Source organism: Mastigoproctus giganteus, chromosome 1 (assembly GCF_048544385.1).
Source record: "Mastigoproctus giganteus isolate SK-2022 chromosome 1, ASM4854438v1, whole genome shotgun sequence".
Classification (NCBI taxonomy): Eukaryota; Metazoa; Arthropoda; class Arachnida; order Uropygi; family Thelyphonidae; genus Mastigoproctus; species Mastigoproctus giganteus.
The window spans coordinates 180,635,477-180,663,476 of record NC_143575.1 but is presented as its reverse complement, the minus strand read 5'-3'; the positions used below and the strand labels follow the sequence as shown (position 1 = coordinate 180,663,476).

The window sequence follows — 28,000 nt, the reverse complement described above, 5'->3', positions numbered from 1 at the left end:
TTCCCACGGACTGGAGATGTGCAAATGTAATGTGCAAATGTCTGTAAATGAGAGTAATTACAGACCAGTTAGTTTAACTTCTGTTCCGGGTAAAATAATGGAGTCGCTGGTTAAGGATGCATTGCAGGATCATCTAGACAAGACTGCAGCAATAATTCAGACACAGCATGGGTTTGTTAAGGGAAAGTCTTGTCTGACAAATTTGATAGGATATTATGATGTGGTTACAAAGGAACTGGATGCGAAAAATAATTTTGATATCATATATTTGGATTTCAGGAAAGCTTTTGACACTGTTGCGCATGGAAGACTATTGTACAAATTGGAGCAGAATGGTATTAAGGGTAAGTTGCTACAATGGATAAAAGGATGGTTAAATGCTAGAAGACAGAGGGTGGTAATCAATGGGTGCTGCTCTTCTTGGACTAATGTTATTAGTGGAGTCCCACAGGGTTCGGTGTTAGGTCCACTGTTGTTTTGTATATTTATCAATGATATTGATGAAGGTATATCAGCCTTAATGTCGAAGTTTGCAGATGATACAAAGGTTGGCAGGGTTGTTAATGACAGTAATGGCAGTGTGCTACTGCAACAGGATCTAGATAATTTGGGCAGATGGGCTAAGAAGTGGCAACTGAAGTTTAACCTTGACAAATGCAAAGTACTACATATGGGTAGAAGTAACCCCAGAGAAACGTACCAACTGTGTGGTACTACACTTAAGGTGGTAAAAAATGAAAAAGACCTGGGAGTAATTGTGCAGGTAGATATGAAGTTTTCTGAGCAATGCAGAGCGGCTGCCAGGGCAGGTCATGGGGTTTTGTCAATGATATATAGGAATTTTGCTAGCAGGGAAAAGGAGGTGATTATCCCTCTGTATAAGGCAATGGTCAGGCCACGCCTTGAGTACTGCGTACAGGTCTGGAGGCCTCATTTTAGGAAGGATGTAGATTTACTTGAGCGTGTGCAGAGAAGGGCAACAAGATTGGTGAGGGGAATGAAGGGATTCTCTTACCAAGAGAGGCTTAAGTTCTGCAAATTGCAGTGGCTGGAGACTAGGCACCTGTGCGGTGATCTGATTGAGGTATATAAGGCCTTGAATGGGTTGAGCATGCTGAATTCTGATGGGATCCTTTCACTTGTTTAGATTATGAATCTAAGGGGGCATAAATTCAAATTAAGAAAAGACAGATGTAGAATAGATGTGCGGAAATTTTCCTTTAGCCAGCGGGTGGTTAATTGCTGGAACAAACTTCCATCTGTTGTTGTGGAAGTTGATAGGTTGAATAAATTTAAGGAGGAACTGGACAGGCATTTGGAGGGAATGGTGTGATTTTTTTTTTTTTTTTTTTTTTTTTTGGCTGATGCTGCATAAGCTCATACATTTGCTTTCTTGCATCACATGCCATTACTACTACTACTATCTGTTTTGTAAGTTTGATCCATATTGTCAGCCCATCCTCAATCAATCCTTCATTCAATAACCATATAGCTCTCTACCAATAAAGTTCTGGAGAAATGGTTTCTTCCTGATTAGGTGGCATTTTCAGGATGACCCTTTAGTATTACATTAGTGACCTTTCAATGTAAATAAGTTACTGATTCATTTAAGGTAATGTTACTTACATATATATTTTTAGCTTGGCTATTAAACTGAATCGTTTTGTTAAGGATTGAAATTGGTGCTTTGTGAAAGACTCTTTCCTCACAGTCAACTTTGGCCATATAACAAAATAAAAACCTTATTTATTAAAAATTTAATGTTTAAATTAAATAATTACATTGAACCTGCTACATGCTAATTTTTTAATAAAATTTGTGTGTATATTTATGTTTTTCATGTGTGGGTTTTGTATGGTGCATATAGGGTGCAGCAAAGAAATACAGTTATAAAAACTCCGAAATTTATTTAAATGTTTATTTAACAAATTATAAACATACTTAAAACAATAGAAGCATTTTATTTTTTTAAGATGGCATCTTCCAGGTGACCTTCACTTTTGTGCAGATAGATGCTCCTCTACTCTTAGACAGTGCACATTACTTGGCAACGGATTTTTGCTGGAATTCTGATTATTTCTTTGGCAATTCTGAGTTTAATCTCAGTGATAGTGTGTTCTCAGTTGTTGTAGACTCTGAAATCAAATAGATATCAAGATGTGCAAATAGTTCCTCATAAAGGCATATGCCATCACAAATGATCTTACTGAGACAGGGTTGTCCCCATGACATTCCTTTGCAGCAAAACAAACAACTTTCTCATAGTATAATGTTCCCTTCCCCCTCCTCCAACTTTTTTTTATTTATTTATTTTTTTTTTTTTAGAAGTTAGGAGTAAAATGCGATTTTTATTCTTTTCGGCACTGGCCAGAGAGGAAAATTAGCAGAAAGATTTTGAAATAATAAAATAAATGTCTGCCCACATATAAAAAAGAATAACAGTTAAAAGAAGCAAAATGCTAAAACCTAGTGAAATGGAATGTTTCTTTGCAGGTTTTAGGTTTTCAGAAATGAAAACATTTTAGTGAATGGAAGAAAATTTTTCAGGAGCAAAAACTCCAAAACAGTAGTGAGATGATATGTCTCCTTGATTGGCAAAAGCTGTTATAAAATTTGAGAGGGTATATTGAATAAAATGAAGGTTGCCTTATGAAGACTAATATCATAGTTGATCTTTTCTTTGTTGTGCTTGAAAGAAGTAAGCCCAATGATATTAAAAAATATTGCATATCATACTGTATAACCTTGGCATTATGTAAAGGGGCAAAATTCAGTAGATTAGTTTTGTTCAGCTAATTCTGAAAATTTTACTATATTACAAAATGAAAGATTAAAATGTTTCAATAGTTATAAATAGGTTATGAATAAATCTCCATTCTTGTTAAGAAGAACCAGGAGTTGAGAACAAAGTTTAATGGTTAATGTAGCATGCAGTCTTTTAACGCATGCACTAACTGGATGGTTGAAAATTTAAGTCTTTGTGCAAAATGCATTAATAAACTCCTTTCTGAAATGTTGAATGAAACCATTGGTGATGTGCAGAATTTTCATAGACTATTCAAGTGCAGTCCTTATAGTGGCAGTCTTTGTTTTTGAGTTGTTATTATTATTATTATTAGCCATATGGTGCAAGAAAGCCTGAGGCTTACGTTGCACCAGCTAAAAAAAATTCCGAGTTACCCTTAGAGAGAGAGAGATTATCAGAATTAGAAAGGAATCACCAAGAGAGAGAGAAGAATGATGATATCCAGCTCAGGACCCTGGATGTGCCAAGCCCATTCTTATAGACGCAGTTTAATTAGATGGCAGCACTAAAATAGCTTTGAAAAGCAGAAGATAGGAGATTGCATCTGCTAGCCATTGTTATCTGATTATGGAGTTACAAAAAGCCAGAATTCTCTAGAATTCAGATCCCAGAGATGATGAAACCAAATCAAGTGGTATGTAAATAGATGTAGTGAATATTATTGCATCAAAAAAGAAAAAAAAAAGTAACAAGTTTTTGTTTTTTTACAAATTTTTCAGATTTGATTTTGTTAACTTTATTCCAGTGTTGAATAGGTAAGTCAAAAAATAAAACAAAATAAATATATAATATTTAAAAGCATTTATATATAAATTTTTATTTTTACAAATTTTAAAAAAATTTCACGAAGAAACTCATTCTCAGAGTTTGATACTTTGATCCCAAAAATCACACATGCATTTGGTAAAACTGGCTCCTCAATGAGTTAAAGGTTGATTCTTCCTTTTTCATCACTGATGAGTTTATATGGTTTAAAGACTAATTTATTGCTAAGTAAATTGTGAAAGATAATTATCAGTTTTAAAGTAGAGAAGCAATCATTGGTTGAAGACAATATAAAAATTAGCATTACAGAAAAAAATGTTTGGTTTATTTTTAGATTGAAAGTGTTCCTAGAGAAAAGAGCAAACTATCCTTGAATTTGGCTGCACCATTGCCAAAGAAGGCAAAGTTAAAAGAACAGAAGAAAGTGTAAGTATCATAAATGTTTTCTTGAATAAACTGCACTTACCAGGATAATTAGATAGTGTAATTAACAGCATAATATACAGCATCTAAAAATTACTGCAAGCGAACACACCTTGATTATAAATGTAGCAATGCAACTTGATCACAATTTGTTTAGGTAAAAAATATTCATGTAGTTTTATGGCAGGCAGCACATCGGGAATAATTTCATTGCTTAAGAAATTAATAAATGTTCATTATAAATATCACATTCATTGATTTTTTTTAGGTAGCACAGCAGTGCTTATCAGATGCCAACTCAGTGTTATTGTGGGCCTTTATAAGAGCTGGAAGAACAGGGTGAATACCCTTGAAAGATTTAAATTGGGGGACCATCAAGCCCATATTTTTTTGTAAACATGAGAGGTATTAGAACCTATAGTACTTAGTACCGTGTTTGGGTTGGAGGTTTTTTTTTTTTTTTTTATGTGAACCCCAAACACGAGAGATATTAGAACCTATAGTACTTAGTACCGTGCTTGGGTTGGAGACTGAGAAGACGAAAGAAGATATTTGTTGACATTGGACTTGAACTTCTGTAGATTGTAATTTTCAGGAAATACGTATGAAGGAAGGTTGTTCCAGAAAACGGCAGTTGAATGAATAAATGAGGAAGATGAAAAGTTGGTTCTGTGGGTTTGAAGTTGGACAGTAAATGGATGTTGGCTGGTGGCGGCACGTGTTCGGACTGTTTTGAAAGAGAGAGCGGGAACTATAGAAGCTAATTCAGAAGAACAGTGCCCATGGAAGTATCTGAAGAAGAGGCATGCAGCAGAAACAGTGCGTCTATGAGACAGCGAGTGGAGAGACTCTGTTGGAGATAAATCATTAATTAACCTAACTGCCATCTTCTGAATGGAATCAAGAAGCCTGAGAGAGGTTTTGGGGGCACCACCCCAGATGTGGGAACAATATTCCATGGCAGGGCGGATTTGCGATTTATACAGAGTGAGCAACTGTTTGGAAGAAAAGTAATGCTGAGAGCGAAAGAGAAAACCAAGTTTTTTAGATGCAGAGGAAGCAATATTTGTAATGTGCTTGTGCCAAGAGAGATTAGAAGTCAGGGTAATCCCCAAAAGAGATATATCCTTTTGCCTAGAAATCGGAGTGTCACTAAAGATAAGCATAGGAGCAGAAGAATCCTTTTTGCGAGATATAAGACAAGACTGAGTTTTAGAAGGGTTGAAATCAACTAAGTTGTCTTTGCCCCACTGGAGAATTACCTGAAGATCGGCATTTAAGGAATTGGTAGCAGATTTTTGAGAAGTTGAAGCTGATTGAGCAGGACAAGGTTTCTCAAAATGGAAAGTTGAATGCAATGTGCTATCATCGGCAAAACTATGGATAGGATTTCCAGTCAATGGAAAGTCCAGTCCAGGATAGAATTTCCAAGGACCAGGATAGAATTTCCAGTCATTGATATACAAGAGGAAAAGAGTGGGGGAAAGAACTGAACTTGGGGGACACCGGCATTAGTGGAGAAGTTAGAAGACAGAGAGCCATCTACCATCACCCTCAGTGAGGGTGATGGTAGATGGGGTTTGGCAGACTGCAAGTGGAAATGGACATCGTTGAGATTAGAATTGAGACCACGTATATTTGTAAAATGAATTAGGAATTGTTTGGGAGGTTTAGATCTTTTTTGCAGGTATGCTTGCTCTATTAGTTTGACAATTTATGGTATATTTAATAGTAAGAAAAAGTGGGTGGGACGTGCTGTATTAAGTAATGAAATTTTTGTATATGGTGTACACATGGTAAGAATATACCCAGGTCCTTGACATAACGTGGCCTCAACAATGCCCCCCTCGCATACACTCTACTCGGACTCCCTCCAGTCACTATCTGGCAGAGTAGAGGTAGCAAGATTATACAATAGCTGATCCGGAAGTCTCCTAGAGAGTTACCAATAGGTTCGGTCCGGTGTACTAACTAGCGGCCGGCCTGCGAACACCATTTTACAGCTGTACCCTCGAAATGTAAGGAATAATGGATCTCGCCACGATGTTCATCATAACCTGAAAAGTCATCAATCATACTGCATGATGGAAGAGATGGGGAAAGATTGATCGGAACTTAGCTTTAGAGTCTAAACATGGGTTCCACCACTTCAAGCCTCTAATAAGCAACGTGGTGGTATTGCACCGGTTGATGAGAGTCATCTACCACTTAGTACTGCTGGTAACATAGCTAGGCGGCATTCCTCCGTGTTGTGTGGGCACCACACCTCGACGCCTGCTTACGTCGGTTCACACTTGAGTGGTCACCCACCATGTACTTGTGCACGGAGGTTATACCCCAGGATTACTAACAGTCCCACCCTCATGAAGGTGCAAGCAGAGATTTGGCTGTCACAGACTGTCCAGACTTTGCCGAAATTGGGTTCACTTGACTTGAGTATCACCCGGATATCAGTTCCATCAGCGTTTTAGACTCCCAGGTAGCAAGTACAGCTTGTCTGGCATATCGGAGAGAATGTCTGTGACAACCTGAAGGACCTTAGCTCCCCACCTCTCTGAGCCAGAACTTGCACTTGAGCATCAGGCTAAACAGTGGCTACTAGGTGGTAGATGACTTTCATCAACCAGTGCAACACCAACACTTTGTTTTTCCTCATTGGAGGCTTGAAGTGGCGGAACCCATGTTTAGTCTCCAGAGCTAAGTTCGGTAACCGTTCCCCATCTCTTCCATCATACGGTATGATTGATGTCTTTTGAGGTTATGATGAACACCATGGTGAGATCCAAACTTCATTACATTTTGAAGGTACAGCTCTAAAATGGTGTTCGCAGGCCAGCCACTAGTTAGTACACCAGACCAGACCTATTGGTAACTTTCTAGGAGTCTTCTGGATCAGCTAGTGCATAATCGTTCTACCTCTACTCTGCCAGATAGTGACTGGAGGGAGTGCAAGTAGTGTGTATGTCGGAGGCATTGTCGAGGCCCCATTATGTCAAGGTTCTGGGTATATTCTTACCACGTGTACGCCATATTCAAAAATTTCATCACTTACAACATGTCCCCCCCCCACAAACACTCTTTTTCTTGTTATTGAACACACCATAAATTGTTAAACTAATAGAGAAACTTATCTGTGAAAAGATCTAAACCTCTTAAACATTTCCTAGTTCATTTCACAAATATATGTGGTCTCAGTTCTAATCTCAATGATGTCCATTTCCACTTAGTCTGCCAAACCCCATGAACTTTTTCTGACAGAATCTCAGTTAGCAGTTGATTCAACTGCTGCTCATCTCAGTTGCCCGAATTATTCACTGTATGATTCCTTTCGCCTGAAAGGTGGTACTTGTGCATATGTCCATTCTGATATTCCCTGTCAGAGACTTGGTAACTTGGAATTTCCTCTTGTCTGGCTTAAAATCTCTCTACCTCATTCTGTCAGATTCATCTGTTGTCTCTACCATTCTCCCAACTCCACTAATCACTGGGAACTCTTTGACTTCCTCTCTTTGCAACTTGACTTTCTCTAGTCCAACTTTCCTAAACAGTGAGGTAATTTTCCTTGGTGATTTGAATGGTCAACTCCAGCGGGCTTCCATTTTCTAGTCACATGGACGCAGCTGGTCAAGATGCTGAGGTTTTTGCAATTTCTAATGACCTCGCACAGATTGTTCATTTACTTACCAGAATACTGGACAATCCTAACTACAGCCAACACGCTTGATCATTTTCTCACAAACAACTCTTCTAAGTACATGGTCGAAGTGTGTAGTCCTTTAGGCACCTTAGATCACAACTTGGTGATTGTCTCTTCTCCCATGGAGCCTTTTTCTCATAGCTATTCCCACCCTCGTGTTTGGCATTACAAGAGTGCAAAATGGGATGACCTGCGAGATTTCTTTTCTTCTTTTCTTTGGTCGGATTACCATTTCAAAATTTCTGATGTCAATGTTTGCTCAGATCGTGTCAGTGAAATTATTCCTGTAGAAACAGAATCCTTTTTTCCACAATACTTTAAAATCTCGTCCTTTATCTAAACCTTGGTTTTCCAATAAACATACTAAGGCTGTTCAAGAGAAGAATGTTGCATATCGTAATTGGCTTGTTTCCATTTTTTCAGTTTCATTTTCTGCATACACCAAAGCTCGCAACAATTGGAAAGCAGTTATTAATCAGTCCAAACTAGATTTTGAACAGGCTAAGAGTAGAAAACTTGCTTCTTGTCCTATTGGTAGCCGAACATTCTTTCCAAAGCTATTGGCTGCAACTTTTGCCCATCTTTGCTTCCACCTCTGTCATAACCAGATGGTTCTATTGTCACTTCAGCCAAGGATAAAGCTGACCTGCTATTATCCCATTTTTCTTCCAACTCCTGTATTAATGATCTTGGTAAAACACTTCCCACCATTCCCAACATGCTCCATTCAATGTCTCCTGTGGTACTTCAGACAAAAGGACATCAGAAGGATTTTGACGAATCTTGATGCTAAGAAAGCTCCAGATCCTGATGGTATTTCTCCACTTGTTCTCAAAACCTGTGCTCCTGAACTTACTTCTGTTCTTTGCCGCCTTTTTTCACTTTCTTATTCCAAAGGTGTTTTTCCTTTTGTTTGGAAATTTGCTCTTATCCAGCCAGTTTCTAAACAGGGTGACAAATCCCTCCCATCCAATTATCGTCGCATTGTAATTACTTCTGCTCTTTCAGTTAACCGCCAACTATCTACACTTAACTATCTACAGACTCGCAGAGAGGAGGGTAATAGAACACTTCCCCCCCTTTCACTCTGTAGACCTTAGTTAACATAACATGGATTCTCATCACATACTGCTTTTTTCAGAGTGAATTCACCATTTATAGGAGGGCCAGGCATGTTTCTAATAATTAGAGAATAGTGTAATTTTTAAAACATTTATTTAGAATGAAACTGTTGCTTTGTTTTCCACAATCATTATGTTCTCTTTTATACAAAACAACAGAAGCAGTGATGGACTACTTTCTGCAGTGAAAGATGTAGCAGTGAGTTTTGGAGGGGATGTGAAACAAACAGAGTCGGAGCTAATTAAAGAACTTTTGGCTCATGCAGAAGAAACTGAAAAGGCAAAAGAAAACAAAACTAAGCTAGAGAAGAAAAACGTAAGGTACAGTCCTTAATTTGTATAGTTGGAGTTATTTACTATCTTTGATAAGGCTAATTTGTACTTTCTGGTTTATGTAATGTATATAATAAACTGGAAATTCTTCACGAAACCTGAAATGTTGAAATGAAAAAGGAAAATAAAAAACACACAAAATGAAATGAAAAAAAGGATATAGAACCACCAGAACTTCATAGGTGGCAACAAACAGAAGGCCATAATTTGAAATATAGTTTAACTGATTGTATTTGAAATTCAGTCACCCTTTAATTAATTTGGCAGTTTGAGATTTATTTATGTACACACCAGGGTGTTTCAATTAAAAGGCATTGGGGTTTGTCTCACTTATTTTTAAGTTTAGATTATTTGTCGTGCAAACCTTTCTATCATATCTTGGCTGAAATTTTTCAATTTGTTGTTATTGTTAAAATTCAACAAGTATGAGTATTACCATTTAGATTTTACAATTTCTAAATTAAGATTTTGCCTAATCAGCTGCTTATTTTTTTACTTAGTTGGAAAGTTTCCTCATCTTTGGATGATGTTTAGTCTAAAAATATCATTGCTATACTTCTAAAATGAAAATAAATGATTTTATGTATTTTCTGTAATGATCAATATACACTAAGGCAAAATCAAAATTGATTTTGGCTTAGTGCATATTGATTGAATAATATGAATTATAATAAAAAAATTTGAGGTTATATAACAAATAATAAAACATTTTGAATTATCTAAAATATAATAGAAATTAAGAAATTTCAAAATTATATAATGCATAGTTGCACATCAATCATTGTTGACCCGACAGAGAATGAAGGATATGAAGTTGAAAATTAATGCAAAAATAAAGCAGATTTACCATGTCCAAGCAAAAGAACCCCAGTGTAAACTTTACTGTAGTCAAAAAATAAATGGAGTTGTGTATAATGTATGGAGAGAATTGAAAGTGGTGATCCCTGTGTATCGGACATAATAAAAAGTGTGTTGAAATGCTGGTAATTAGCCAAATAGTTATACGTTAATTTAACACATAATGAAACTTGGTGATAGGAAAGTGAGATGAATGGCTAATAGTGGAGTAGAAGAAACAGTACCTGAACATCACGAAGGCAAAGATATGGAATACCAAAGACTGTAAGACACCAAGAAAGCATAGTGTATACTAGACACATAATATACATAGCCCTAGGACCTGTTATGAATCTAAAACTGTAATTTTAGTTTACAGTTACTAAATTGGTGCAATAGGTTCTGGTAGGAGTTTTTTGAAATTTATATTTATGGACATTCTGAAGTGATATTTCAGATATGTGATATGAAAATTATTATAAACCAGTTTATTATACAAGGCTTTGATGTTAGTTTTATAGGCTGAACTTTTAATGCTGTTGGAAGCAATCCTGAGATATTGGCATAGAATGATATCGGCATGTACAGATTTAGAGATATTGGATTCCCAGTGTGTAAGGCTGACTACATTGAAATTAAAAGCATCTCTTTTGAGGTGCGTATCTTGTGAAAAAATTCACAAGTGTTCTAGAGTTGTGTGCATGTTTTAGATCACAGCACTGTCGGGGTTTATGATGCTATTCTGTTAGTGTATATATTTATGATAATTATTAATTGTAGGACTTTTTTTTTTTTTTTGCCCTTTCAATTTGGCTGGTTGACCCTGGAAGAATTCACCCAGGTTGTAGGTATGTAGTGATAACTTTTTTCTATATTATCCTTTGTGTATATGTAAAAAATAAGAGACTTTATCTCAATGATCTTTTGGAGAATGCTTCACCATGCTGAACTCCTGAATTCAACTGAACATAAAATTATTTAATGATTTCTCCCTCTAAAGATGCATGGATGGCCCAACATGTCCACGATCTATAGCTAAGGACCCTCACCCGACTGCCAACACATCAAACCACCAGCACATAACCCTTGATGACAGAAGGTATTATGATTTAATAATAAAATCAATGAAAAGGATTGTGGAGTATAATAGTTAAAATAATTTTGAAACAAATTTTAATAACTTCCTTCCTAAAGTGGACTGGGGCTTTTCAACGTCTTGGTCACAGGATAGGAGTTTTGTCTTGGTCACAGGATAGGAGTAATGTGAGTTAAATGAGTGAAACTTTAATATAGAGATTATTCGGTAACTTCGTGCATGCTCCAAAATGACCATGAATCAGATATGAAATATGGACTCCATACATTAATCGAAATTTCGTGAATTTTGATTTCTAGGGTTTCGGTGATTAATAATTTAGTGTAATTACGATGTATACTAAGTATTTTGAACTCATTAAATAAAAAAGTGTGGTTTTCATTGATGACACGAAAAGCTAATTCCAAGGTACTTGCCCTAGAAGCACGAACCAAGGCCAAGTGTTGTTCTCACACCCATTGTACATAGTGTCGATCATTGATAGGTTGCGTGACATTCATTACGTGAGATATTATATACTATGTCATTTATCTGCTTCGAAAATGACGACATGATTGAACAATTATTTAGTTCAGCATGTAATATACGTATGGGTCTAGAGACAATTTTAAATTCTGTATCCCTGAAAGCCTGTTCAGCTGTTTATACCATTATTCACTGTAGGGAATGGAAATAAAGTATTTTTTGGTGTTATTGCTGTTGACTAGTGTTTTCCCCTGTAATTTATTTTTAGCCTGTGTTTTAATTTGGTTAATGGGGTAAAGAGGATAACCTCTATTTAAAAATCTGTAAGTGTCTGGACTTCGGTGATTAACAATGATTCCAATGTGGAGTATTTATATGCATTCAGAAATTTGTTAAAAATAATAGAACATTTGTATGTGAATGGGCGATAGCTGTTGTAGTCAAGAAACATGCCTGTGTTTGTCGGTTTCTGATCAATATTGAATTGATCTGATAAATATCAAGATTTTGCAGCTCTGGTGAACACTAAGTTTTTATTTACATTTAGCTATTTTATTGACTAAATTGTTATATTAAATTCTTTTCTATAAGTACCTTTATAGTCCTAGTCAAGCTCCTTGGTTTATTTTGAATTCAGATCGCGATTTTGAAAGTTAATACTTAGTGTCCATATATTTTACTCTTCGTAACTTTCCACCATTGTTACATGATACAGAATATCGTAACATGTATCCTGAACTTGATAGCATAAGGTTTAACATAAAACTAGATAGAAAAATAAGTAGCACTGTATTAGAAATCTGTTAGCTTAGTTTAGTATTACCAATTAATCAATTAAAAATTTATTAATCTTATTAAATTTCATTGTTAATTAAATTGTACTTAAAGGAAATCATGACTCAGACTAGAGCAGCAAAGCAATGAGCACAAAGTAGCTGTAGTACTGTGGCTCAGGGGAAGAACCGAAGGGGGCAATTCTCTAGTGCATCACAGTCTAAAAAAATGTGCGAAATATGAAATGTTTGCAGACTTTTCTAGAACAGGACATGATCTAGCCAAGGAGGATGTCTTTTTATGCTAGGTGCGGAGACTGTGAACAAATTAGTCACCATCTCAGCATTCTGATGGGTGTCTATGAGAGTTTGAGGTGTAGGGTAGATGCCCTTGAAGTAATTGAGGGCCCATCAAGCTCTCAGCTGCCCAACACAACACCAGAGCTCCCTCCTGTGCATCAGGCATCAGTGACGATCTCCAAGGCAGAATGTGCTGGTCCCACCGGAGCTAGCTATGATTGGTGACTCTATTGTCAGGGAGACGGGGAATATATTATGCAAAAAGGATAGGTGGAACAGGACATGGGTATGTCTCCTTGGGGCAAAAGTTGATGACGTTGTAGAGCAGATATCTTTTAAAGGCACAAAAGGTGATATTGTTGTACATGTTGGCACTAATGACCTTAAGGGTAAGAGATCTGCAGGTTTACTTAACAAGTACAGGTCAAAGTTGAAAAAAAAGTTGCGAATTAGGGTTAAATTTGAAAGTGTCTGCAATTCTGACCAGACATGATGGGGTGGGGGGGGGAGTATATAATGAGAGCCTTGTCAATCAATTTGGCCTTGGAGAGATATGTACAAGGGTCATGGGGTAGAATTTTTTTCAGCGTGGTCTGTGTTTGCTAACAGGAGAGACGACTTCTACAGGGATGGGATACGCTTAAATAGAAAGGGTGCAAGAATATTTACTGATGTTATTGAGGCACTGTTAGGTGGGTAAACTGCTAGCTTAGGGGGATTTACAGACTAAAAGATTAACAGTAGCTGCAGGCAGAGTCAAAAGTGATTCTTGCACTGCTTCTATTGTAATGAGCAGCAGCCTGGAGAGCAGGTTGCTGGGGATATAATGAGAGCCTTATCAATCAATTTGGCCTTGGAGAGATATGTGCAAGGGTCATGAGGTAGAATTTTTTTCAGTGTGGTCTGTGTTTGCTAACAGGAGAGACGACTTCTACAGGGATGGGATACGCTTTTACAGGGATGGGAGAGACGTTTGCTAACAGGGGAGTATATAATGAGAGCCTTGTCAATCAATTTGGCCTTGGAGAGATATGTGCAAGGGTCATGGGGTAGAATTTTTTTCAGCGTGGTCTGTGTTTGCTAACAGGAGAGACGACTTCTACAGGGATGGGATACGCTTAAATAGAAAGGGTGCAAGAATATTTGCTGATGTTATTGGGGCACTGTTAGGTGGGTAAACTGCTAGCTTAGGGGGATTTACAGACTAAAAGATTAACAGTAGCTGCAGGCAGAGTCAAAAGTGATTTTTGCACTGCTTCTATTGTAATGAGCAGCAGCCTGGAGAGCAGGTTGCTGGGGATTTCAAGAGCTGCTGGGAGTCATCATGGGCTGTGTTAGGGTAGCTAAGAGTAAGAACAGGTGTATGTATACTTGTGTGTACACCAATGCTAGCAATATAGTAAATAAATTTGATGAATTTGAAGTGCTGATCAAGACATCAAAGGCAGATACAGGTGACCCCTGCTTAACGCTGATAATTTGTTCCGTGAAAACAGAGTGCTAAGTGAATCCGCGCTAAGTGAGCGCCACATTCCCATAAGGTAACATATGTATTTGTGAGTTGCGGTCGGTGCCATAGGATATTTCCTAATCAATAATAAACGTTATTGAAAAGATGCACAAATGTCGGTCAAAATATTTAATATTCAAATATTTGTACATATAAAATATTCTGCATTACATGCGTATATAATTATGTGGTAACTACTTACGTATCAAAATTAAACTTGAAATTCCAATTAAAATCATGAATTTAATTGATTGATTTAATTTAATTGATGAATTTAATCAAGAAAAATGTGCCAACAATAAAGTCAACCGATCCTTTGCCATTTTGAAACCTGGCATGTTTTTTTTCTTCTTTCAGTATGAAACTTCTTTTAGGCATTCGTTTCCACAAAAGTCCTACTTCATCTATGTTAAAAACTTGTTGAGAAGTATAACGCATAATACCCCTCTTCAATAATTTTAACAAATTCTTTTTTGAAAGTTTCGGCTCCTTAATCTGCACTTGCGGCTTCTCCCTGGATTTTAAATCTATTCAACCAGCCCTTACTAGTTTTAAATGGTTCCACATTTTTTTTTTTTTTTTTTAGGTGAGTTTTCTTCAGATCATCATATTGGCTAATCTCTCTCTCTCTCTCTCTCTCTCTTTTTTAAATAATATTTAACTTAACTGAATTCTGCATTGGATATTATCTTCAATAAAATTAATTAAAGTCTTTCCATTTCAATCCTAATAGCCGGCTTAGCCCTAGTTGCTTGCAGTGGAACAGCTATCTTTCCCACTGCTAAAATTAATTCTTTATTATTTTTTTTATAATTGTTCTTACAGTTCTTATTTGCAAGTCCTAAATTATGGCACACATCCGCTTGTCTTTGACCAGAATCGATTCACTTCAAAACGTCTAATTTAATTTTCAAATTCAGTATTTTTCTTACATTTATAGTCTTCGTACTGCTCTCGGATATTGTTGCTTTTTCATTCTTATCGGCCATTATTAACTCTTCAAAAATGTAACTGTGTTGCTTGCATTAATTATGATACAATGTTCAAGTAAACTGGCCGTTTCGGACAATGTCTAATACGGTACTGAGTGATGACTAGACTTTGGATAAATGCATATAACGCAAATATTACAAGCAATACTCTTGGTCATTTTTTAAAATGTTGATCTCGGAATTACGTAACAAGTCACTGTACTGCAAATAAATTAGCGTGCGAGAAAATTTCACTGAGCGTGGGAAAATTTCTCAAGTGTGTGTGGGAAACGTTTTAATGCTGTTTTGGTATTCATTTTCAAGCTACCGACTCCAACGAATGAAACGATTTTGTTAAATATGCCAAAAATGCAATCTGTAAAAGAGCATTCTAGTGATCTGTGACAGCGTTATAGTCAGATACAGGTTATAATATAACAACAGTGTTATAGCGAATCAGCATAAAGCGAACCACGTTATAACTGGGGCCTGCTGTATTGTTGGAATATCAAAGACATTGTGTCACACAGATATAAGCAGTGCAGAATTGGAATTTGGGGAATATAATGTGTACAGAAAGGATAGACAGGGTAGGAAGGAAGGAGGGGTTATGCTGTTAGTTAAGAAACACATAAAATCTAAGGGAGTGCATCCAGTTTACATGAGTGGTCAGTTTGGTGTGACATAAGCATTGGGAAAGCAAAATTGAGAGTAGAAGTGTGCTATAGGCCTAATGACTCTGATGAGTACAATGAACAGTTATGCAGAGAAATAGTGGGGCAGTAAATCAGAATGTCTTGTAATGGGGGATTTTAACTTTTCTGGATATTGACTGGAACATGTGGATTGGTCACTTGCATGCTAGCAAGATTTTGTGGATTTATTGGATGATTGTTTTCTACAGCAACATGTTCGAGGGGCAACCAAAGGAAGTAATACGCTTGATCTGATTATCAGCAGTGATTATTCATGTATTAAGAATTTTCAGAAAAAGGAACCAATAGGTAACAGTGATCACAGTGTACTGATGTGGAATTTACTTAAAGATGTAACTACCATCAAGGGTAAAGGGAAGGGTTTTTGTTTTCGTAAAGGTGACTACAGTGGTCTCAGACAGTTTTTAAATTCTACACAGTGGGTTCAACTGATGATGTTCAAAACAGCAAATTCTAAATGAGAAACCTTCAAGGAATTAATCTTGGAAGTTACTAGGCTTTTCATACCAGCTAAGAAATACTGTTTAAGATTTAGACCTAAATGGATGTTAGATGAACTAATGAGGCTTGTGGCAGAGAAGAAAAATGTGTGGGATATGTATAAATTATCAGGTGACACAGAAGCCTATGGCAGATATAACCTACTCTGTAATCAAGTCACAAAAGAGGTTAGCAAGCGAAGGCTGATTACAAGAAATCCTTGGCAAAGGATGCAAAGAAAAACAACAGACTTCTTTACTTATGTAAACTTTACTTATGTATTTAGTCCTTGAGGTTGTCACAGACATTCTCTCAGACATGCCAGACAAGCTGTACTTGCTACCTGGGAGTCTAAAACGCTGATGGAACTGATATTCGGGTGATATTCAAGTCAGGTGGACCCAATTTCGGCGAAGTCCAGACAGTCTGTGTCAGCCAAATCTTCTGCTTGCACCTTCACCAATGGTGAGACTGTTAGTAATCCTGGGTGTAACCTCCATGCACAAGCACACCGTAGGTAACCACCTAGGTGTGAACCCATACAAGCAGGGGTCAAGGTGTGGTGCCCACACCACATGGAGGGATGCTGCCCTTTGTGTTACCAAGCAATACTAGGTGCCAGATGACTCTCATCATCCGGTGCAATACCACCACTTTGCTTATTGGAGGCTTGAAGTGGTGAAACCCATGTTTAGTCTCCAGAACTAAGTTCTGGTCAACCCTTCCCCATTTCTTCTATCATGCAGTATGACTGATGACTTTTGAGGTTGTGATGAACATCGTGGCGAGATCCAATCATCCTTACATTTCGAGGGTACAGCTCTAAAACGGTGTTTGCAGACTGGCCGCTAGTTAGTACACCAGACCAAACCTATTGGTAACTCTTTAGGAGGCTTCTGGATCAGCTAGTGTATGATCTTGCTATCTCTACTCTGCCAGATAGTGACCAGAGGGAGTCTGAGCAGTGTGTATGCAGGGGGAGGGCATTTTCGAGGCCACGTTATGTCAAGGATCTGGTTATATTCTTACCATGTGCACAGCATGTCCCTCCCACTTTTTCTTACTATGGCATACGCCATGAATTGTCAGACTAATAGAGTAAGCTTATCTGCAAAAAGATCTAAACCTGCCAAACACTTCCTAGTTCATTTCGCAAATATACATGGTCTCAATTCTAATCTCAACAATGTCCATTTCTACTTACAGTATGCCAAACCTCATGTACTTTTTCTGACAGAATCTCAGTTATTGGTTGATTCAAATACTGCTCATCTCAGTTGCCCAAATTATTTGCTGTATGATTTCTTTCTCCTCAAAGGTGGTACTTGTGCATATGTCTGTTCTGATATTCACTGGCAGAGACTTGGTAATTTGGAATCTCCTGTTTTCGGTCTTCTCTGGCTTAAAATCTCTTTACCTCATTCTGTAAAATTCATCTGTTGTCTCTACTGTTCTCCCAACTCCACTAATCACTTGGAGCTCTTTGACTTCCTCTCTTTGCAACTTGACTTTCTCCAGTCCAACTTTCCTAACAGTGAGGTAATTTTTCTTGGTAATTTTAATGTTCACAACTCCATCTGGCTGCGGTTTTCTAGTCACACCAAATCAGCTGGTCGAGATGCTGAAGCTTTTGCAATTACTAATGACCTTGCACAGATCGCTCATTCACCTACAAGAATACTGGACAGTCCTAACCATACACCCAACACGCTTGAGCATTTTCTCACAAACAGTCCTAAGTACACGGTCGAAGTGAGTGGTCCTTCAGATCACAACTTGGTGATTGTCCCTTCTCCAATGGAGCCTTTATCTCATGGCTATTCCCAACCTTGTATTGTTTGGCATTACAAGAATGCAAAATGAGATGAGCTGCAAGATTTCTTTTCTTCTTTTCCTTGGTCCGATTACTATTTCAAAACTTCTGATGTCACTGTTTGCTCAGATCATGTCAACGAAATTATTCTTGTAGGAATGGCATCCTTTATTCCACACTCCACTTTAAAATCTCATTCTTTATCTAAACCTTGGTTTTCCAATAAATGTGTAAGGCTATTCAAGTGAAGAACGTTGCATATTGTAATTGACTTGTTTCTAATTCTTCAGTTTCATTTTCTGTCTGCACCAAAGCTCACAACAATTGGAAAGCAGTTATTAATTAGTCCAAACTAGATTTTGAACAGGCTAAGAGTGGAAAACTTGCTTCTTGCCCTAATGATAACTGAGCATTCTGGTCTCTTGCCAAAGCTATTGGCTGCAACTTTTGCCCATCTGTGCTCCCACCTCTGTCAAAACAAGATGGTTCTGTTGTCATTTTCCCCTTGTATATTAATGACCTTCCATTGACAGGAAATCCTATCCATAGTTTTGCCAATGATAGCACCTTGCATTCCACTTTCCATTTTGAGAAACCTTTCCCTGCTCAATCAGCTTCAACTTCTCGAATATCCGCTAACAATTCCCTGCCGACCGGGTTAGCCGAGTGGGTAAAGTACCTGCCCGGCAAACCAAAGGTCGCGGGTTCGATTCCCGCCTCGGGCTTGGATCAAAGTACTGCAAAAACCTTGGGAGTTGCAATATGGCCACAGAAGCCGATGCGCCAACAACTACCAAATCAAAAAAAAAAAAAAAAAAAAAAAGTTAACAATTCCCTAAATGCCGATCTCCATGTAATTGTCCAGTGGGGCAAAGCAATTTACTTGATTTCAATCCTTCTAAAAGTCGGTCTTGTCTTATGTCTCGCAAAAAAGGATTCTTCTGTTCCAATGCTTATCTTTGGTGACACTCCGATTTCTAGACAAATTGATATATCTCTTTTGGGGATTACCCTGACTTCTAATCTCTCTTGGCACAAGCACATTACTAATATTGCTTCCTCTGCATCTAAAAAATTTGGGTTTCTCTTTCGCCATTACTTTTCTTCCAAACAGCTGTTCACTCTGCATAAATCCGCCCTACCATGGAATATTGTTCCCACATCTGAGGCGGTGCCGCCAAAACTTCTCTCAGGCTTCTAGATTCCATTCAGAAGAGGGCAGTTAGGTTAATTAATGACTCATCTCTAACAGAGTCTCTCCACTCGCTGTCTCATAGATGTACTGTTTCTGCTGCATGCATTTTTTACAGATATTTCCATGGGCACTGTTCTTCTAAATTGGTTTCTATAATTCCCTCTCTCTCTCTGTTTAAAAACAATCCGAACACTTGCTGCCACCAGCCATCATCCATTTACTGTCCAACTTTAAACTCTCAGAACCAACTTTTCATTTTCCTCGTTTATTCATTCAACTGCCTTTTTTCTGGAACAGAATTTCTTCATACGTATTTCTTGAAAATTACAATCTACAGAAGTTCAAGTCTAATGTCAACAAATATCTTATTTCGTCTTCTCAACCTCCATCTCAAGAATGGTACCAAGTATTATATGTTCTAATACCTCTCATGTTTTTGGTTTTAATAAAAAAAAAAAAAAAAAACTTTAGAAGGAAGGGGATGAATCAAATTGGTCCACTTGATGTTCGACTTTTGATGATCCTACTCAGATAGCTGACAAACTGAATGAGTATTTTTGCTCATTCAGTTTGTCAGCACATTTGCACATTACCAGTCACCATGGACTGGAAATGTGCAAATGTATTCCCAATTCACAAAGGGGACTCAAAGGGTGACACAAATAATTATAAACCGGTTAGTTTAACATCTGTTCTGGGGAAAATAATGGTGTCACTGGTTAAAGAAGTGATGCAGGATCACTTGTACAAGATTGCAGTAATAATTCAGACACAGCACAGATTTGTTAAGGGGGGGGGGAAGTCTTGTCTTACCAATTTGATTGGATACTACAATTTGGTTACAAAGTTACTGGCTGCAAAAAATAATTTTGACATCATACACTTGGATTTCAGGAAAGCTTTTGACACTGTTGCACATGGAAGACTGCTTTACAGATTGGAGCAGTATGGCATTAAGGGCAAGTTGCTGCAATGGATAAAGGAATGGTTGAGTGGGAGAGGCAGAGAGTGGTAATAAATGGACACTGCTCTATGCAGATTAATGTTATTAGTGGATTCCCCAAAGTTTCAGTCCTGGGCCCATTGTTGTTTTGTGTATTTATGAATGATATCGATGAAGTTATATCAGGCTTAAAGTCCAAGTTTGTAGATGATACAAAAGTTGGCAGGGTTATTAATGACAGTAAAAACAGTATGCTACTGCAACAGGATCTAGAAAAGTTACGCAGATGGGCTGACAAGTGGCAACTAATGTTTAACATTGATAAATTCAAACTACTGAATATGGGTAGCAGTAGCCCAACAGAAACGTACCAACTGTGTGATACTACACTCGGGGAGGTGGAGAATGAAAAAGAACCGGGGGTAATTGTGCAGTCAGATATGAAGTTCTCTGAGCAGTGTGACGGGCTGCCAGAGCAGGTCATGGAGTCTTGTCAATGATATATAGGAATTTTGCTAGGACAGACCGGTTGGTGATTATCCCCTTGTATAAGGCAGTGGTCGTGCCACACCTTGAATACTGTGTACAAGTCTGGAGGCCTCATTTTAGGAAGGATTTTGAGTTGCTAGAACAAGTACAGAGAAGGGTAACAAGATTGGTGAGAGGAACAAAGGGGTGCTCTTACCAGGAGAGGCTTAAGTTCTGCACTTGCAGCATCTGGGGACTAGGCACCTGCAAGGTGATCTGATTGAGGTGTATAAGGCCTTAAATGGTTTAAGCAGGCTCAAAGCTGATGGTATACATCTGCTTGCTCAGATTAAGAACCTGAGGGGGGGCATAGATTCAAATTGAGAAAAGACATTTGTAGAATAGACGTGCAAAAGTGTGCCTTTAGCCAGCAGGTAGTTGATTGCTGGAAGTGACTTCCATCTGTTGTTGTGGAAGTTGATAGCTTAAATTAATTTTAGGCTGAACTGTACAAACATTTAGAATGACCCGATGGGTGAAATGGGAAGGTTTTTTTTTTTTTGGATGATGCCGTATAAGCTTGCTTTCTTGCATTATATGCCTCTGCTAATGTAATGGATAAGTTTAAGAAATTAAGCGATTTTGTTTCAATGTTAGCATTAGCATTAGTAGAGGCATTTGATGCAAGAAAGCAAGCTTATGCAGCATCAGCCAAAAAAAAAAAAAAAAAAAAACCCATTTCCACTTCACCCCTCTGTTTGTTCAAAATACCTGTCCAGCTGAGCCTTAAACTTATTTAGGCTATCAACCTCCACCACAAGGGATGGCAGTCTGTTCCACCAACCAACCACCCGCTGGCTAAAGGCAAATTTCCGCACGTCTATCCTACATCTGTCTTTCCTCAATTTGAATTTATGCCCTCTCAGGTGATTTTTCTGAGCTAGAGGAAGAATCCCATCAGCATTGAGCATGCTTAAACCATTCAAGGCTTTATACACCTCTATCAGATCACCTCGCTGGTGCCTAGTCTCCAGACACTGTAATTTGCAAAACTTAAGCCTTTCTTCGTAAGAGCACCCCTTTGTTCCATTCACTAATCTTGTTGCCCTTCTCTGTACTCGTTCCAGCAGCTCTACATCCTTCTTGAAATGAGGCCTCCAGACCTGTATACAGTACTCTAGGTGTGGCCTGACCATTGCCTTATACAATGGAATAATCACCTCCTTATCCCTGCTGGAAAAATTCCTGTATATCATTGACAATACTCCATGAGCTACTCTTGCAGCCCGTCTGCACTGCTCAGAGAACTTCATATCTGCCTGCACAATCACCCCCAAGTCCCTTTCATTCTCTACCACTGTCAGTGTAGTACCACAGAGTTGATACGTTGCTCTGGGGTTGCTTTTTCCCATGTGTAGTACTTTACATTTGTCAATGTTAAACTTCATTTGCCACCTCTCAGCCCATCTGCTCAACCTTTCCAGATCCTGTTGCAGCAGCATAGTATCAGTAGTGTCCTTAACAACCCTGCCAACCTTGGTATCGTCTGCAAACTTGGACAAACTTGGACCTGATACACCATCATCAATATCATTTATAAATACAGAAAACAACAATGGACCCAACACTGAGCCCTGAGGGACTCCACTAATAACATTAGTCCACGATGAGCAGTGTCCATTGATTACCACTCTCTGTCTTCTCCCCCTCAACCACCCCTTTATCCATAGCAGCAATTTGCCTCCAATGTCACACTGCTCCAATTTGTGTAGCAGTCTTCCATGTGCAACAGTATCAAAAGCCTTTATAAGATCCAAGTATATAATATCAAAGTTATTCCCTGCATCCAGTTCTTTTGTGACTGCATCATAGTATCCAATCAAGTTGGTCAGGCAAGACTTCCCCTTAACAAAACCATGCTGTGTCTGAGCTATAACTGAAGTCTTGTCTAAATGATCCTGCAGTGCTTCTTTAACCAGTGCCTCCATTAATTTTCCTGGAACAGAAGTTAAGCTTACAGGTCTATAATTACTTGTGTCAGCCTTTGATCCTCCTTTGTGAATTGGGGTCACATTTGCACATTTCCAGTCTATGGGTACCTCCCCTGAGTCCAAGGAAGCTCTCATAATTATGGCTAAGGGTTTGCTTACTTCCTTTGCTGCCTCCTTTAATATAACTGGATAGATCCCATCCACCCCGGGTGCCTTTCTTGTGTTTATCTTCAACAGTTTCTCCTCCACTTTACTCCCAGTTATTTCAAGATTCTGTAGCTTACTGTTAGAGTTGAATACACCTCTGGCATTCCCCTTGCTGAATAACTCCTCATGTGTGAATGTCGATGCAAAATATTCATTTAGTTTGTTAGCTACCTGAGCAGGATCATCAACAGTTGACCCATCAATATCAAGTGGACCAATCTGATTCATCCCCTTCCTTCTAGAGTTTACATAAGTAAAGAACTCTTTGCTGTTTTTCTTTGCATCCCTTGCCAAGGATTTCTCGTAATCTGCCTTCGCCTGCCTAACCTCCTTTGTAACTTGGTTGCATATTAACTTGTATCTATCATAGGCTTCTGTGTCATGTGTTAATTTGTAAGTATCCCATGCATTTTTCTTCTCTGCCATATGCCTCATTAGTTCATCTGACATCCATTTTGGCCTAAACCTTGAACAATATTTCTTAGTTGGTATGTAAAGCCTAGTAGCTTCCAAGATAAGTTCTTTGAATGCTTCCCATTTTGAATTTGCTGTTGGTAACATCATCAGTTGGTCCCACTGTATAGAATTTAAATACTGTCTCAGTCCATCGTAGTCGCCTTTATGGAAGCAATAACCCTTCCCTTTACCCCTAATGGTAGTTACCTCTTTCAGTAAATCCCACTTCAGCACACTGTGATCACTGCCACCTAGTGGTTCATTTATCTGCAGATTCTTAATGCATGAAGAATCACTGCTGATAATCAAATCAAGAGTATTACTCCCTCTAGTTGCCTCCCGAACATGCTGATGTAGAAAACAATCATCCAATAAATCCACAAAAGCCCTGCTAGTGTGTGAGTAACCAGCCCCCAAATTCCAGTCAATATCTGGGAAATTAAAATCTCCCATTATAAGACTCTCTGATTTACTGGCCCACTCTATTTCCCTGTACAGTTCCTTATTATACTCATCAGAGTCATTAGGCCTATAGCACACTCCTACTCTCAATTTTGATCTCCCAATGCTTATGTCACACCAAACTGACTCAACACTGCACTGTCCAGCGATGTCGACTGGCTTCACTTCCTTGGTTTTTATGTGTTTCTTAACTAATAGCATAACCCCTCCCCCCTTCCTATCCTGTCTATCCTTTCTGTAGACGTTGTACTCCCCAAATTGCATTTCTGCATCCCTTATATCTGTGTGACACCACGTCTCTGATATCCCAACAATATCTGCCTTTGATGTTTTGAGCAATACCTCAAATTCATCAAATTTATTTACTAAACTCCTAGCATTGGTGTACACGCAAGTATACCTGCACCTGTTTCTATTCTTAGCTACCCTAACACAACCCATGTGTTTACTTGTACCGCAATGGCTCCCAGCAGTCTCTGAAATACCATGCATCTTGTTTTTCAGGCTTCTGCTCATTCTAATAGAAGCAGTGCAAGAATCTCTTTCACCTCTGCCAGTGGCTACTTTCAATCTATTGGTCTTTGTCTCCCCCCAAGCTAGCAGTTTTCCGACCCACCTAACACTGCCTCGATAGCATCAGCAAATATTCTTGCACCCTTTCTATTTAAGTGTATCCCATCCCTGTAGAAGCAATCTCTCCTGTTAACAAGTACAGTCCAGGCTGAAAAAAATTCTACCCCTTGAGCCTTGCACAATCTTTCCAGGGCCAAATTGATCGACAAGGCTCTCATCATATACTCCCTCCTATCGTGTCTGGGCAGAATTGCAGACACTTTCAAATTCAACCCTAATTCTCGGCTTTTGTTCAACAGTGACCTGTACTTGTTAAGTAATTCTGCCGGTCTCCTACTCTTAATATCGTTAGTGCCAATGTGTACAACTATATCACCTTTTGTGCCCTTAAAAGATGATATTCGCTCTACAACGTCATCAACCTTTGCCCCTGGCAGACATACCCTGGTCCTGTTCCACCTATCTTTTTTACAAAGCATGTTCTCTGTTTCCCTGACAATAGAGTCACCAACAACTACTAGTTCCTTCGGGACCAGCGCATTCTGCCTTGGGGGTTGTCTCTGTGTCACGCGATGCCCAAGTGCAAGCTCTGGTGTTGATGTGGGCAGCTGAGAGCTTGATGGGCCCCTCAATTTAGTTTCTTCGAGGGCATCCACCCTATCCTTCAAGCTCTCATATAGGCCCACAAGAACTCCGAGTTGTTGCCTGATATCGATACACTCCTTGCATCGCGCACACACAAAGACATCCCCCTTGGCAGTATCATGTCCCGTACCCGATTGCTCTGCAAACATCAAGCACACAGTGCATTTTATAAGGCTGTGAGTCAGAGGACAACTGCCCCCCTCAGTTCTGCTCTGAGCCACAGCGCTTCCATTAGCTTGAGCCTTTTGCTTTGCTGCTCTGGTCTGAGTCATGATTCTATTAATTTATTAATTAATTATGTTATGTTATTAATTATGTTAAATATAATTAATTATATTACGTTTGTAATCTAAGTCGTTATATGTATTTATTTAAACGTACAATTTAACTCCTAACGAAGTTCAACTAACGCTATCTAGTACGGCATACAACTATCATATCACAGTGGCGGGAAAATTACGAACGGTACCGGAGTTGAAACCTTTACCGATACTTTTATGCAATTACAAGGCTGAGTAAAGAATAATTACACCAAGTTAATCAGAAAATCACAAAATAATGTTATACTACTAAATTTAAATCAAAAGTTTTAGAAAAACAATAATTTCAAATCAATAAATAAGAAAAATCCACTTAGCGGCTTGGAACACGACCGTCTCTAGTAGCCTTGTCGAGTAGCCTCCATCTCCATGTTCTCTGCATCTAGCGTGAAACTCAGTCTGGGGTGAATATTGTTGCATGAATGTAAAATATCATAAATAGGACTATTTTCAGTGATACAGAGAACGTTGTGTAGGTATTTCCCATAATATCTAATTTGGAGTGAAAAAGGGGTAATTGTGCAGTCAGATACATGTGCTCAATAGTGGAAAGGTAAATTTCTGATATGAGACCACTGAGATATAAGCCCATGGGTAACCCAAAAATTTGTTTATATACTTTATTGCGAAACATAATAAAATTTTCTTCTATTAGATGTCTAATCAGGTGAAAAATCTCTTTAATGGGCAGTTTGGTATGGTTAACAGGTATAGTGTTATTGCTTAACATATCCCACACTATCTAAAGTATACTCAATGTTTAAGTTTGTATATAAGGATGTTACATTTAGGGAGAACAGGTTATTTAATAACCTGTAGGATTATAATCTACATAACTAGTCAATATTAATAACACCAAAAAATACTTTATTTCCATCCCCTACATTGAACAATGGCATAAGCAGATAAAGAGGCTTTCGGGGATATAGAATTTAAAATTCTCTCTAGACCCGTACATAAATTTCATGCCAAACTAAATAATCGTTCAATCATGTCATCATTTTCAAAGCAGATAAATTGATCTAGTATATAATATCTCATGTAGGTGTGATGCAACCTATCAAGGATTGACACAATGTACAATGGATGTGAGAATGAAACAACACTTGGCCTTGGTTTGTGCTTCTAGGGCAGGTGCCTCAGAATTAGCTTTTCATGCCATTAGTGAAAAGCACGCATCTTTATTTAATGAGCCCAAAATACTTAGTATACAGAATAACTACACTAAATTATTAATCAAATTATTAATTGCCGAAACCCTGGAAATCAAAATGCACAAAAATTTGATTAATGTACGTGGCCCATATCTCATATCTGATTTGTGGTCATTTTTGAGCATGCACCAAGATACCGAATAATCTCTATATTAGTTTCATTCATTTAACTTGTGTTACTCCTATCCTCTGACCAAGACATACTATAAAAAGCCGCAGTCTGCTTTAAGAAGGAACCTATTCAAATTTGTTTCAAAATTATTTTAACTAATTAAAATTTTTAACTATTACACTCTGCAATCTTTTTTATTGATTTTATTATTAAACATTATGCCCTTCTGTCATCCAGGGTTATGTGGTGGTGGTTTGATGTGTTGGCAGTCGGGTTAGGGTCCTTAACTATCAATCGTGAATGTATCGAGCCATTCATTCATCTTTGGAGGAGTAAAGTCGTTAAATAATTTTATGTTCGGTTGAATTCAGGAGTTTGGCATGCTGAAACATTCTACAAAAGAGCATCGAGGTACAGTCTCTTATATTTTATATATATTAGCACACAATTGTAGAAATCATTAAGTGTCACAGCTCTGTTGATATTTACCTTTGCATATATGTAACATGCTTCACTTATGCATTCTCCACAGATTTTTTTGGTTATGTATCTTATGATAATCTTCCCCATAAACTAATAATATGGTATATATATTACATTATGGATGTAGTGTATCTATTGGCACTAGCCCATAAGTTCAGTATATTAATGGTTATCAACCTGCCATATTACTCATTTAATATATATATATATATATATATATATATATATATATATATATATATACGAAACTAAAGTAAAATGTATGCCAGTAGTATGGCAAACCAGTCGAGCAAAATAATTATTAAACCCATAAAATAATACATAAAGAAAAGGGGGGGGTGAACATAATGAAGAAGAGGGTATTGTGGGAGGAACGCTCCTAATATAATTTAGAATTTGGAAGTCAATTACTAAGCAATATAAACAATATGAAAGCCAATTATAAAAATTGTTCTCCCAGTAGGACTATAAAAAAATTTTTATAGTCCTACTTGGCAGAATAATCTGCCAATAAGATTGCAAGAAACAAGACATTGATAACAGGACAGTTGAAATTAATAAAGCTGTATATTTGATTGCCAAACTATTAGATGAAAACATTTGCATTGGTGAACTTAATTCTTTATTTACCCATGTACAGAATTTTTAAGAGAAATTAATAGTTGTGAAATAAATTAAAATGATATTGCTCTTGCTAATATTTTTGTATTTATCATATCTGCAAAATAACTTACAGTAATACTACCAATATTACTGGTGGTTAGATAACATGGTGATAATGTGTTGATAAATTATAAAGAAATTTAATGGCACCCCTGACAGCAC

The 28,000-nt window shown here is 37.8% G+C and overlaps 1 protein-coding gene across 1 annotated transcript in view; it reads left to right on the top strand.

Annotated features, from left to right (window-relative positions):
* The window catches only part of mRpS31 (mitochondrial ribosomal protein S31), a 140,466-nt gene that overhangs the window by 71,517 nt on the left and 40,949 nt on the right, over positions 1-28,000 (top strand). Inside the window, exons 5-6 of the mRNA XM_090383254.1 lie at positions 3,906-3,997; positions 8,972-9,133. Coding sequence (XP_090239380.1) covers positions 3,906-3,997; positions 8,972-9,133 — 254 coding nt within the window. The remainder of the gene's footprint in view (positions 1-3,905; positions 3,998-8,971; positions 9,134-28,000) is intronic.